At 50.5% G+C, this 13035-nt stretch overlaps 1 protein-coding gene across 2 annotated transcripts; it reads left to right on the top strand.

The window, feature by feature from the left end:
- Positions 1 to 4619: 4619 nt before the first annotated feature.
- CA9 (carbonic anhydrase 9) lies at positions 4620 to 12285 on the top strand. Of its 2 annotated transcripts, XM_019019915.3 has the most exons (11): positions 4620 to 5178; positions 6689 to 6718; positions 6893 to 7063; positions 7196 to 7338; positions 7429 to 7521; positions 8930 to 8996; positions 10310 to 10467; positions 10979 to 11123; positions 11238 to 11264; positions 11878 to 11959; positions 12091 to 12285. In XM_019019915.3, exons 1-11 carry the CDS (start codon positions 4776 to 4778, stop codon positions 12149 to 12151), a joined length of 1380 nt encoding a protein of 459 aa, XP_018875460.1. In that variant the 5' UTR covers positions 4620 to 4775; the 3' UTR covers positions 12152 to 12285. The 2 variants fall into 2 exon arrangements, with proteins under 2 accessions (XP_018875460.1, XP_063552324.1); XM_063696254.1 differs by lacking the exon at positions 6689 to 6718.
- The last annotated feature ends 750 nt before the right edge of the window (positions 12286 to 13035 follow it).

The following is a 13035-nucleotide window of genomic DNA, read 5'->3' as shown; positions in this document are numbered from 1 at the left end:
GAAAATCCATTTCTGTTGTTTTAAGCCACCCACTTGGTGGTAATTTGTTACAGCAGCCCTTGGAAATGAATATAGATGGGGAGGTAGCCAGAACTACAAGTCAGCCTCAAGGTTCCACAAGGAATTTGATCAGTCTTTGCCCCCAAGCTATGGCTTGGGAGAAGGGAGCATTTTCCTTTCTACCCCATCAGTGAATAGTTTCCTCCTCTGCCATGCTGGGATAGGCAGAGACATGTTTTAGTAACATGACCCCTCAGTGTTTGAAAACACAAACCCTCATGAGCAAACACTTGGCCTATAATAACCACAGAGAGGTCCTGATCCAGGTGTGGGGTGCCCTGATCAGTCAGTCCTGAGTATACTCTGTCCCAACCCGGGGAGACTCAGGAAACAATAACTCAAACCTGTTTGAGGGTTTGGCAGACTCCCAGCATGATCCAGGGTCAGAGTCCACATTCTCCACTCAGACCAGAGACGAGAGAGACAGAGAAACAGAGCCATAGGGAATCGCATTTGAAAAATGAGTGAGCTGTAACAGAGAGCTGGATTAGTCGTTACCACATTCTGTCTTGTATAGGCCCATCCAATTCAGATATTACCATGTACTTCCATGTGTCAGGGGCCAAGCAAGGTCCAAGCTAATGACAGAGCTGACCAAGACAATCAGCTGGCCATCCAGAGTGTACCCTGGACCACACTGCCATGGAGAGCTCTGAATTTGGCTCCAGAAATGGCACCCTAGAATCTTAGGCTGACTACATCTGAGGTTGACCATTTGGAGGACAGCTGTTATTCAGTCATATATATTTTGTTGTACAATATGACAGTCATCCGACAACACAGATGATTTGGAGTGCCACAAAAATGTGGTGTTGGGCCAGGCATGGTGGCTCACGCCTATAATCCCAACTCTTTTGGAGGCTGAGGTTGGAGGATCACTTGAGGTCAGAGGATCACTTGAGGTCAAGAGTTCAAGACCAACCTGGGCAATATAGCGAAACCCTGTCTCTACAAAACAAATAAAAAAATTAGCCAGGGGTGGTGGCTTGTGCCTGTGGTCCTAGCTACTCAGGAGGCTGAGGCAGGGGGATCACTTGAGCCTAGGAGGTCGAGCCTGCAGTGAGCTATGACGCCACTGTACTCCAGTCTGGGTGACAGAGTAAGACCTTGTCTCAAAAATAATAATAATGTAAAAAGTTATGTCATGTTTATGGGATAGTTGTGGACATGCACAGGTCATTGACAATGAGCTCCTTGAGGGCAGAGAATATATCTTAGTCAATTTGGTATTTCTCAAGCACCTGGCAAGGTAATCTGCAAAAAGAAAATGCTCAATAATGGCTGTTGAATAAAAGATTGACTCAATCAAGTACGGACCCTGCCCTTATGGAGCTGAAGGCCGTTAGAGCAGATAAAATGTCATAAATCACCCTTATATGAGTTAGATGGTGGACAAGGTTATTATTGAGGGCAGGCAAAGAACTGGGTTGGCTCAAAGATGCCAGGGATCTTTTCCAGACTAGTGGTAGAGGGTTGGTTAAGGAGTTTCCTGAAGGAGGTGGCCTTTCATCTGAGTTTCAAAGAACAGAAGGGATTAGACAGGGAGGACAGTAAAATTTTTTTTTTTTTTGAAACAGAGTCTCGCTTTGTCGCCCAGGCTGGAGTGCAGTGGCACGATCTCAGCTTACTACAAGCTTTGCCTCCTGGGTTCACGCCATTCTCCTGCCTCAGCCTCCCGAGTAGCTGGGACTACAGGCGCCCGCCACCACGCCCGGCTAATTTTTTTTTTTTTTTTTTTCAGTAGAGACGGGGTTTCACTGTGTTAGCGACGATTTTTGTCTGTTTGTTTGTTTTTGAGACAGAGTCTCACTCTGTCGATCAGGCTGGAGTGCAGTGGCGCGATCTCGGCTCACTGCAACCTCTGCCTCCCAGGTTCAAGTCATTCTCCTGCCTCAGCCTCCTGAGTAGCTGAGATTACAGGTGCCTGCCACCATGCCCAGCTAATTTTTGTATTTTTAGTAGAGACGGGGTTTCACCATGTTGGCCAGGCTGGTCTCGAACTCCTGACCTCAGGTGATCTGCACGCCTTGGCCTCCCAAAGTGCTGGTATTAGAGGCATGAGCCACTGCACCTGGCCAGTAAAACTATTTGTGATACAGCAGCAAGTGCACAAGCACTGACCTATCAGAGTTGAAGGTGGCTGAGCACTCAAGTGGGCTCCTGGGGACTCTGTTATGCCAGGGAATACCTCTTTAGATAAGGGATCAGGAGGTCTGGAGGGTCCCTAAGGAAGAGCTAGGGTAGCAGGGGTACCCTGGAGCTAGGGGCCATGGCTATATGCCAACAGGATTAGAAATATCTTAATATATTTAATTAACCTACACAACCATATTGGTGGGTGCCTACTGAATATTAGCCCTAGATATGGACCTGAAATGGCCTTATTCTCTTGTAGTTTGTTTAAGCCAATGGAGCCTTACTAGAATGTGAGCTACAAAACAGTAGAGCTATTCTCTATTCAATGCTGCATCTGTAGGGCCTAGAACAGCACCTGAAGGACTGGAGGAGGCTTAATAAATTGTTAAAAGGGCAGACTAGCCAGGTGTAATGGCGCGTGCCTGTAGTCCCAGCTACTTGGGAGGTTGAGGCAGGAGGATCACTTGATCCCAGGATTTCTGGGCTGTAGTGTAGTATACCAGTCAGGTGTCTGCACTAAGTTCTGCATCAACCTGGTTGCCTAAGGATGGTTGAACGGACCCAGGTGGAAACTGGAGCAGGTCAAAACTCAATGCTGATCAGTAACAGGGTTGCACCTGTAAATAGCCACTGCCCTCCAGCCTGGGCAACACAGTGAGATCCCATCTCTAAAATAAATTTTAAAAATAATTAATTAGAAAAAAAACCAGCCTGTAATCCCAGCACTTTGGGAGGCCAAGGCGGGCAGATCACCTGAGGTCAGGAGTTCAAGACAAGCCTGGCCAACATGGCAAAACCCCAATCTCTACCAAAAATACAAAAATTAGCTGGGCGTGGTGGCAGGTGCCTGTAGTCCCAGCTACTCAGGAGGCTGAGGCAAGAGAATCGCTTGAACCTGGGAGGTGGAGATTGCAGTGGGCCGAGATCGCGCCACTTCACTCCAGCCTGGGTAGCAGAGTGAGACTCTGTCTCAAAAAAAAAAAAGAAAAGAAAAAGAAAAGAAGAGAAAAGAAAAAAACTGGGAGGCCTAAGCCCATTCTTGGTGTCCTCACACTCTTCTGCCCCATCTCCTTGCACCCAGTCTTCCCCTGCAATCTGTGCTCCATACTAGCCCTCAAGCCCTCAGCGTGACCTAGTATGAGAACTGGATTCTGTCACTCTCCTGCTCATAATATTTTATGCCTTCCCTTTGCCCAGAATATCATTCTCCCTATTGTTTTTACCAATGGAACTGGTATTTCTTCAAGGACATGATCAAATTTGCCTACGTCTATATTATCTTCTAAAGCAGAATTCATCTCTCTTCCCTTAATATGATGATATTGACAGGGTTTGCCCTCACTCACTAGATTGTGAGCTGCTCAGGGCAGGTAGCGTTTTTTGTTGTTGTTGTTGTTGTTGTTGTTGTTTTGAGACAGGGTCTTGCTCTGTCACCCAGGCCAGAGTGCAATGGTACAATCTCAGCTCACTGCAGCCTCAACTGCCTCGGCTCAAGCCATCATCCCATTTCAGCCTCCTGAGTAGCTGGGACTACAGGCACATGCCATTACACCTGGCTAATTTTTTGTATTTCTAGTAGAGACAGGGTTTGGCCATGTTGCCCGGGCTGGTCTCGAACTCCTGGACTCAAGCAATCCACCCACCTCAGCCTCCCAAAATGAGGGACCGTGTCTTATTCATTTCCATGTCCCTAGTCCATAGCCCAGTGCTGGACCTATGGTGGTACTAAATAAATATTTGTTGAATGCAATAGTAAATAGCATTTCAGGGAACAAGAACTAGATTAACAAAGGTGGTAAAAGGTTTGGAGAAAAAAATAATAGTTTAATTTGGCTAGAGTATGAGGGAGAGTAGTAGGAGACAAGATGGAAGGTCTCTTGGGCAAGGTTTTGAAGGAAGTTGGAAGTCAGAAGTACACAATGTGCATATCGTGGCAGGCAGTGGGGAGCCAATGAAGGCTTTTGAGCAGGAGAGTAATGTGTTGAAAAATAAATATAGGTTAAACCTATCAGAGCCCCTCTGACACATACACTTGCTTGTCATTCAAGCTCAAGTTTGTCTCCCACATACCCATTACTTAACTCACCCTCGGGCTCCCCTAGCAGCCTGCCCTACCTCTTTACCTGCTTCCTGGTGGAGTCAGGGATGTATACATGAGCTGCTTTCCCTCTCAGCCAGAGGACATGGGGGCCCCAGCTCCCCTGCCTTTCCCCTTCTGTGCCTGGAGCTGGGAAGCAGGCCAGGGTTAGCTGAGGCTGGCTGGCAAGCAGCTGGGTGGTGCCAGGGAGAGCCTGCATAGTGCCAGGTGGTGCCTTGGGTTCCAAGCTGAGTCCATGGCCCCGATAACCTTCTGCCTGTGCACACACCTGCCCCTCACTCCACCCCCATCCTGGCTTTGGTATGGGGGAGAGGGCACAGGGCCAGACAAACCTGTGAGACTTTGGCTCCATCTCTGCAAAAGGGCGCTCTGTGAGTCAGCCTGCTCCCCTCCAGGCTTGCTCCTCCCCCACCCAGCTCTTGTTTCCAATGCACGTACAGCCCGTACACACCGTGTGCTGGGACACCCCACAGTCAGCCGCATGGCTCCCCTGTGCCCCAGCCCCTGGCTCCCTCTGTTGATCCCAGCCCCTGCTCCAGGCCTCACTGTGCAACTGCTGCTGTCACTGCTGCTTCTGGTGCCTGCCCATCCCCAGAGGTTGCCCTGGATGCAGGAGGATTCCCCCCTGGGAGGAGGCTCTTCTGGGGAAGATGACCCACTGGGCGAGGAGGATCTGCCCAGTGAAGAGGATTCACCCAGAGAGGAGGATCCACCCAGAGAGGAGGATCCACTCGGAGAGGAGGATCTACCTGGAGAGGAGGATCTACCTGAAGTTAAGCCTAAATCAGAAGAAGAGGGCTCCCTGAAGTTAGAGGATCTACCTACTGTTGAGGCTCCTGGAGATCCTCAAGAACCCCAGAATAATGCCCACAGGGACAAAGAAGGTAAGTGGTCATCAATCTCCAAATCCAGGTTCCAGGAGGTTCATGCCTCCCCTCCCATACCCCAGCCTAGGCTCTGGTCACTCAGGGAAGGAGGGGAGACTGTACTCCCGACAGAAGCCCTTCCAGAGGTCCCATACCAATATCCCCATCCCCACTCTCGGAGGTAGAAAGGGACAGACGTGGAGAGAAAATAAAAAGGGTGCAAAAGGAGAGAGGTGAGCTGGATGAGATGGGAGAGAAGGGGGAGGCTGGAGAAGAGAAAGGGATGAGAAGTGCAGATGAGAGAAAAAATGTGCAGACAGAGGAAAAAAATAGGTGGAGAAGGAGAGTCAGAGAGTTTGAGGGGAAGAGAAAAGGAAAGCTTGGGAGGTGAAGTGGGTACCAGAGACAAGCAAGAAGAGCTGGTAGAAGTCATCTCATCTTAGGCTACAATGAGGAAATTGAGACCTAGAAAGAAGGGACACAGCTGGTATAGAAACGTGGCTTCTTGACTCCCAAGCCAGGAATTTGGGGAAAGGGGTTGGAGACCATACAAGGCAGAGGGATGAGTGGGGAGAAGAAAGAAGGGAGAAAGGAAAGATGGTGTACTCACTCATTTGGGACTCAGGACTGAAGTGCCCACTCACTTTTTTTTTTTTTTTTTTTTTTGAGACAAACTTTCACTTTTGTTGCCCAGGCTGGAGTGCAATGGCGCGATCTCGGCTCACTGCAACCTCCACCTCCCGGGTTCAAGTGATTCTCCTGCCTCAGCCTCTAGCCAAGTAGCTGGGATTAGAGGCATGCGCCACTACGCCCGGCTAATTTTTGTATTTTTAGTAGAGACGGGGTTTCGCCATGTTGGTCATGGCTGGCCTCGAACTCCTGATCTCAGGTGATCCAACCACTCTGGCCTCCCAAAGTGCTGGGATTATAGGCGTGAGCCACAGCGCCTGGCCTGAAGCAGCCACTCACTTTTTTTTTTTTTTTTTTTTTTTTTTTTTTTTTTTTGAGACGGAGTCTCGCTCTGTTACCCAGCCTGGAGTGCAGTGGCGCGATCTCCGTTCACTGCAAGCTCCGCCTCCCGGGTTCACGCCATTCTCCTGCCTCAGCCTCCCGAGTAGCTGGGATTACAGGCGCCCGCCACCACGCCCGGCTAATTTTTTTTGTATTTTTAGTAGAGACGGGGTTTCACCATGTTAGCCAGGATGGTCTCGATCTCCTGACCTCGTGATCCGCCCGCCTCGGCCTCCCAAAGTGCTGGGATTACAGGCGTGAGCCACCGCGCCCGGCCGCAGCCACTCACTTTTACAGACCCTAAGACAATGATTGCAAGCTGGTAGGATTGCTGTTTGGCCCACCCAGCTGCGGTGTTGAGTTTGGGTGAGGTCTCCTGTGCTTTGCACCTGGCCCGCTTAAGGCATTTGTTACCCGTAATGCTCCTGTAAGGCATCTGCGTTTGTGACATCGTTTTGGCCGCCAGGAAGGGATTGGGGCTCTAAGCTTGAGCGGTTCATCCTTTTCATTTATACAGGGGATGACCAGAGTCATTGGCGCTATGGAGGTGAGACACCCACCCGCTGCACAGACCCAATCTGGGAACCCAGCTCTGTGGATCTCCCCTACAGCCGTCCCTGAACACTGGTCCCGGGCGTCCCACCCCCTCACCTTTTCTACCCGGGTTCCCTAAGTTCCTGACCTAGGCGTCAGACTTCCTCACTATACTCTCCCACCCCAGGCGACCCGCCCTGGCCCCAGGTGTCCCCAGCCTGCGCGGGCCGCTTCCAGTCCCCGGTGGATATCCGCCCCCAGCTCGCCGCCTTCTGCCCGGCCCTGCGCCCCCTGTTACTCCTGGGCTTCCAGCTTCCGCCGCTCCCAGAACTGCGCCTGCGCAACAATGGCCACAGTGGTGAGGGGGTCTCCCCGCCGAGGCTTGGGGATGGGGCGGGGCGCAGGGAAGGGAACCGTCGCGGCAGTGCCTGCCCGGGGGTTGGGCTGGCCCTCCCGGGCGGGGCCGGCTCACTTGCCTCTCCCTACGCAGTGCAACTGACCCTGCCTCCTGGGCTAGAGATGGCTCTGGGTCCCGGGCGGGAGTACCGGGCTCTGCAGCTGCATCTGCACTGGGGGGCTGCAGGTCGTCCGGGCTCGGAGCACACTGTGGAAGGCCACCGTTTCCCTGCCGAGGTGAGCGCGGAGCTGGCCGAGAAGGGGCAAAGGAGCGGGGCGGGGCGGGGCCAGAGACGTGGCCCTCTCCTACCCTCGTGTCTTTTTCAGATCCACGTGGTTCACCTCAGCACCGCCTTTGCCAGAGTTGACGAGGCCTTGGGGCGCCCCGGAGGCCTGGCCGTGTTGGCCGCCTTTCTGGAGGTACCAGATCCTGGACACCCCCTACTCCCCGCTTTCCCATCCCATGCTCCTCCCGGACTCTATCGTGGAGCCAGAGACCCCATCCCAGCAAGCTCACCCAGGCCCCTGGCTGACAAACTCATTCACGCACTGTTTGTTCATTTAACACCCACTGTGAACCAGGCACCAGCCCCCAACAAGGATTCTGAAGCTGTAGGTCCTTGCCTGTAGGGAGCCCACAGCCAGTGGGGGAGGCTGACATGACAGACACATAGGAAGGACATAGTAAAAATGGTGGTCACAGAGGAGGTGACACTTAAAGCCTTCACTGGTAGAAAAGAAAAGGAAGTGTTCATTGCAGAGGAAACAGAATGTGCAAAGACTCAGAATATGGCCTATTTAGGGAATGGCTACATACACCATGATTAGAGGAGGCCAGTAAAGGGAAGGGATGGTGAGATGCCTGCTAGGTTCACTCACTCACTTTTATTTATTTATTTATTTATTTATTTTTGACAGAGTCTCTCTCTGTCGCCCAGGCTGGAGTGCAGTGGTGTGATCTTGGGTCACTGCAACTTCCACCTCCCGGGTTCAAGGGATTCTCCTGCCTCAGCTTCCTGACTAGCTGGGGTTACAGGTGTGTGCCACCATGCCCAGCTAATTTTTTTTTGTATTTTTAGTAGACAGGGTTTCACCATGTTGGTCAGGCTGGTCTCAAACTCCTGGCCTCAAGTGATCCGCCTGACTCAGCCTACCAAAGTGCTGATTACAAGTGTGAGCCACCGTGCCCAGCCACACTCACTGATTCTTTAATGCCAGCCACACAGCACAAAGTTCAGAGAAATGCCTCCAACATAGCATGTCAATATGTTCATACTCTTAGGTTCATAATGTTCTTAACATTAGGTTCATAAGCAAAATAAGAAAAAAGAATAATAAATAAAAGAAGTGGCATGTCAGGACCTCACCTGAAAAGCCAAACACAGAATCATGAAGGTGAATGCAGAGGTGACACCAACACAAAGGTGTATATATGGTTTCCTGTGGGGAGTACGTACGGAGGCAGCAGTGAGTGAGACTGTAAACGTCAGAAGGGCACGGGTCACTGAGAGCCTAGTATCCTAGTAAAGTGGGCTCTCTCCCTCTCTCTCCAGCTTGTCATTGAAAACCAGTCCACCAAGCTTGTTGGTTCGCACAGCAAGAGTACATAGAGTTTGAAATAATACATAGGATTTTAAGAGGGAGACACTGTCTCTAAAAACAACAACAACAACAACAACAAAAAGCAACAACCATTACAATTTTATGTTCCCTCAGCATTCTCAGAGCTGAGGAATGGGAGAGGACTATGGGAACCCCCTTCATGTTCCGGCCTTCAGCCATGGCCCTGGATACATGCACTCATCTGTCTTACAATGTCATCCCCCAGGAGGGCCCGGAAGAAAACAGTGCCTATGAGCAGTTGCTGTCTCGCTTGGAAGAAATCGCTGAGGAAGGTCAGTTTGTTGGTCTGGCCACTAATCTCTGTGGCCTAGTTCATAAAGAATCACCCTTCGGAGCTTCAGGTCTGAGGCTGGAGATGGGCTCCCTCCAGTGCAGGAGGGATTGAAGCATGAGCCAGCCATGAAGCTGACAGACACAGTTACCTGCAAACGGCTGCCTACAGATTGAAAACCAAGCAAAAACAGCCGGGCACGGTGGCTTACGCCTGTAATCCCAGCACTTTGGGAGGCCAAAGCAGGTGGATCACAAGGTCAAGAGATCAAGACCATCCTGGCCAACATGGTGAAACCCCATCTCTACTAAAAATACGAAAAAATAGCCAGGCGTGGTGGCGGGTGCCTGTAATCGCAGCTACTCGGGAGGCTGAGGCGGGAGAATGGCATGAACCTGGGAGGCAGAAGTTGCAGTGAGCCGAGATCGTACCACTGCACTCCAGCCTGGGCAACAGAGTGAGACTCCGTCTCAAAAAAAAAAAAAAAAAAAAGAAAACCAAGCAAAAACCAAAATAAGACAAAAAAAAAAAAGACCAAAAAATGGTGTTTGGAATTGTCAAGGTCAAGTCTGGAGAGCTAAACTTTTTCTGAGAACTGTTTATCTTTAATAAGCATCAAATATTTTAACTTTGTAAATACTTTTGTTGGAAATCGTTCTCTTCTTAGTCACTCTTGGGTCATTTTAAATCTCACTTACTCTACTAGACCTTTTAGGTTTCTGCTAGACTAGGTAGAACTCTGCCTTTGCATTTCTTGTGTCTGTTTTGTATAGTTATCAATATTCATATTTATTTACAAGTTATTCAGATCATTTTTTCTTTTCTTTTTTTTTTTTTTTTTTTTTACATCTTTAGTAGAGACAGGGTTTCACCATATTGGCCAGGCTGCTCTCAAACTCCTGACCTTGTGATCCACCAGCCTCGGCCTCCCAAAGTGCTGGGATTCATTTTTTCTTTTTAATTTGCTCTGGGCTTAAACTTGTGGCCCAGCACTTTATGATGGTACACAGAGTTAAGAGTGTAGACTCAGATGGTCTTTCTTCTTTCCTTCTCTTCCTTCCTCCCTTCCCTCCCACCTTCCCTTCTCTCCTTCCTTTCTTTCTCCTTCTCTTGCTTCCTCAGGCCCCTTCCAGTTGCCCCAAAGCCCTGTACTTTTCTTTGAGTTACGTCTTATGGGAAGGGCCTGCACTTAGTGAAGAAGTGGTCTCAGAGTTGAGTTACCTTGGCTTCTGGGAGGTGAAACTGTATCCCTATACCCTGAAGCTTTAAGGGGGTGCAATGTAGATGAGACCCCAACATAGATCCTCTTCACAGGCTCAGAGACTCAGGTCCCAGGACTGGACATATCTGCACTCCTGCCCTCTGACCTCAGCCGCTACTTCCAATATGAGGGGTCTCTGACTACACCGCCCTGTGCCCAGGGTGTCATCTGGACTGTGTTTAACCAGACAGTGATGCTGAGTGCTAAGCAGGTGGGCCTGGGGTGTGTGTGGACACAGTGGGTGCAGGGGAAAGAGGATGTAAGATGAGATGAGAAAGAGGAGAAGAAAGAAATCAAGGCTGGGCTCTGTGGCTTACGCCTATAATCCCACCACGTTGGGAGGCTGAGGTGGGAGAATGGTTTGAGCCCAGGAGTTCAAGACAAGGCGGGGCGACATAGTGTGACCCCATCTCTACCAAAAAAACCCCAACAAAACCAAAAATAGCTGGGCATGGTGGTGTGCGCCTAGTCCCAGCTACTCAAGGAGCCTGAGGTGGGAAGATCGCTTGATTCCAGGAGTTTGAGGCTGCAGTGAGCTATGATCCCACCACTGCCTACCATCTTTAGGATACATTAATTTATTTATAAAAGAAATCAAGAGGCCGGATGGGGAATACAGGAGCTGGAGGGTGGAGCCCTGAGGTGCTGGTTGTGAGCTGGCCTGGGACCCTTGTTTCCTGTCATGCCATGAACCCACCCACGCTGTCCACTGACCTCCCTAGCTCCACACCCTCTCTGACACCCTGTGGGGACCTGGTGACTCTCGGCTACAGCTGAACTTCCGAGCGACGCAGCCTTTGAATGGGCGAGTGATTGAGGCCTCCTTCCCTGCTGGAGTGGACAGCAGTCCTCGGGCTGCTGAGCCAGGTACAGCTTTGTCTGGTTTCCCCCCAGCCAGTAGTCCCTTATCCTCCCATGTATGTGCCAGTGTCTGTCATTGGTGGTCACAGCCCGCCTCTCACATCTCCTTTTTCTCTCCAGTCCAGCTGAATTCCTGCCTGGCTGCTGGTGAGTCTGCCCCTCCTCTTGGTCCTGACGCCAGGAGACTCCTCAGCACCATTCAGCCCCAGGGCTGCTCAGGACCGCCTCTGCTCCCTCTCCTTTTCTGCAGAACAGACCCAAACCCCAATAATAGAGAGGCAGATCATGGTGGGGATTCCCCCATTGTCCCCAGGGGCTAATTGATTAGAATGAAGCTGGAGAAATCTCCCAGCATCCCTCTCGCAAAACAATCCCCCCCTTTTTTTTAAAGATAGGGTCTCACTCTGTTGCCCAGGCTGGGGTGTTGTGGCACGATCATAGCTCACTGCAGCCTCGAACTCCTAGGCTCAGGCAATCCTTTCACCTTAGCTTCTCAAAGCACTGGGACTGTAGGCACGAGCCACTGTGCCTGGCCCCAAACAGCCCTTTTACTTGGCTTTTAGGAAGCAAAAACAGTGCTTATCTTACCCCTTCTCATGTATCCACCCTCATCCCTTGGCTGGCCTCTTCTGGAGACTGAGGCACTAGGGGCTGCCTGAGAACTTGGGGCGGGGGTGGTGGAGTGCACTGAGGCAGGTGTTGAGGAATTCTGCAGACCCCTCTTCCTTCCCAAAGCAGCCCTCTCTGCTCTCCATCGCAGGTGACATCCTAGCCCTGGTTTTTGGCCTCCTTTTTGCTGTCACCAGCGTCGCGTTCCTTGTGCAGATGAGAAGGCAGCACAGGTATTACACTGACCCTTTCTTCAGGCACAAGCTTCCCCCACCCCTTGTGGAGTCACTTCATGCAAAGTGCATACAAATGAGCTGCTCCTGGGCCAGTTTTCTGATTAGCCTTTCCTGTTGTGTACATACAGAAGGGGAACCAAAGGGGGTGTGAGCTACCGCCCAGCAGAGGTAGCCGAGACTGGAGCCTAGAGGCTGGATCTTGGAGAATGTGAGAAGCCAGCCAGAGGCATCTGAGGGGGAGCCGGTAACTGTCCTGTCCTGCTCATTATGCCACTTCCTTTTAACTGCCAAGAAATTTTTTAAAATAAATATTTATAATAAAATATGTGTTAGTCACCTTTGTTCCCCAAATCAGAAGGATGGTATTTGAATTTCCTATTACTGTTATTAGCACGAATTTAGTGGTAATGCATTTATTCTATTACAGTTCGGAGGTCAGCAGTCAGATGTCAGTAGGGCTTGTTCCTCCTTCCACACATCACTCCAATCTCTTGCTCCCATTGTCACAACTCCTACTTCCACATTTGACCTCCTTGTCTCCTCAAGAACCCTTGGGATTACACTGGGCCTAACTAGATAACCAAGGATAATCATCCCATCTCAAAATCTTAATCACCAAGTTTCTTCCCATGTAAGGTAAGAACAATGCACAGGATTAGAACATGGACATCTTTGGAGAAGGGGAATTATTCTGCCTACCACAGATGCTATCAGGAAGAGGACAGAAATGACTGATACTGTTGGGATGGCTGTGTGTGTGTGTGTTTGTGTGTGTGTGCAGTGTATGTGTTGAGGGGTAGGGCAGACAGCAGCCCTAGGCTTAACATCACACTCAGGCTTTTGGGTTTTCACCCTGCTCAAGGAAAATGTGTCACTTCTTGCAGTTTTTGCTTCAGGATGTGCTGTCTGGCCCAGCTGGCTGCTGGAACAGGGTGGTGCTGTGGATGGCAGCTCCTCTGCCTGTAGGGCACAAGGCCCACGATGTCCCCCAGTCCTGTCAGACTCCCTGCTTCACAGAGCCTGTTCACAGCCCCTCCTCAATGAGCTCAGGCCCTCCATCCCAGTTTCCCCTG

Source organism: Gorilla gorilla, chromosome 13 (assembly GCF_029281585.2).
Source record: "Gorilla gorilla gorilla isolate KB3781 chromosome 13, NHGRI_mGorGor1-v2.1_pri, whole genome shotgun sequence".
NCBI classification, from domain to species: Eukaryota; Metazoa; Chordata; class Mammalia; order Primates; family Hominidae; genus Gorilla; species Gorilla gorilla.
Note: the sequence above shows the minus strand (reverse complement) of the source record. Positions and strands in the feature narration are given on the sequence as shown.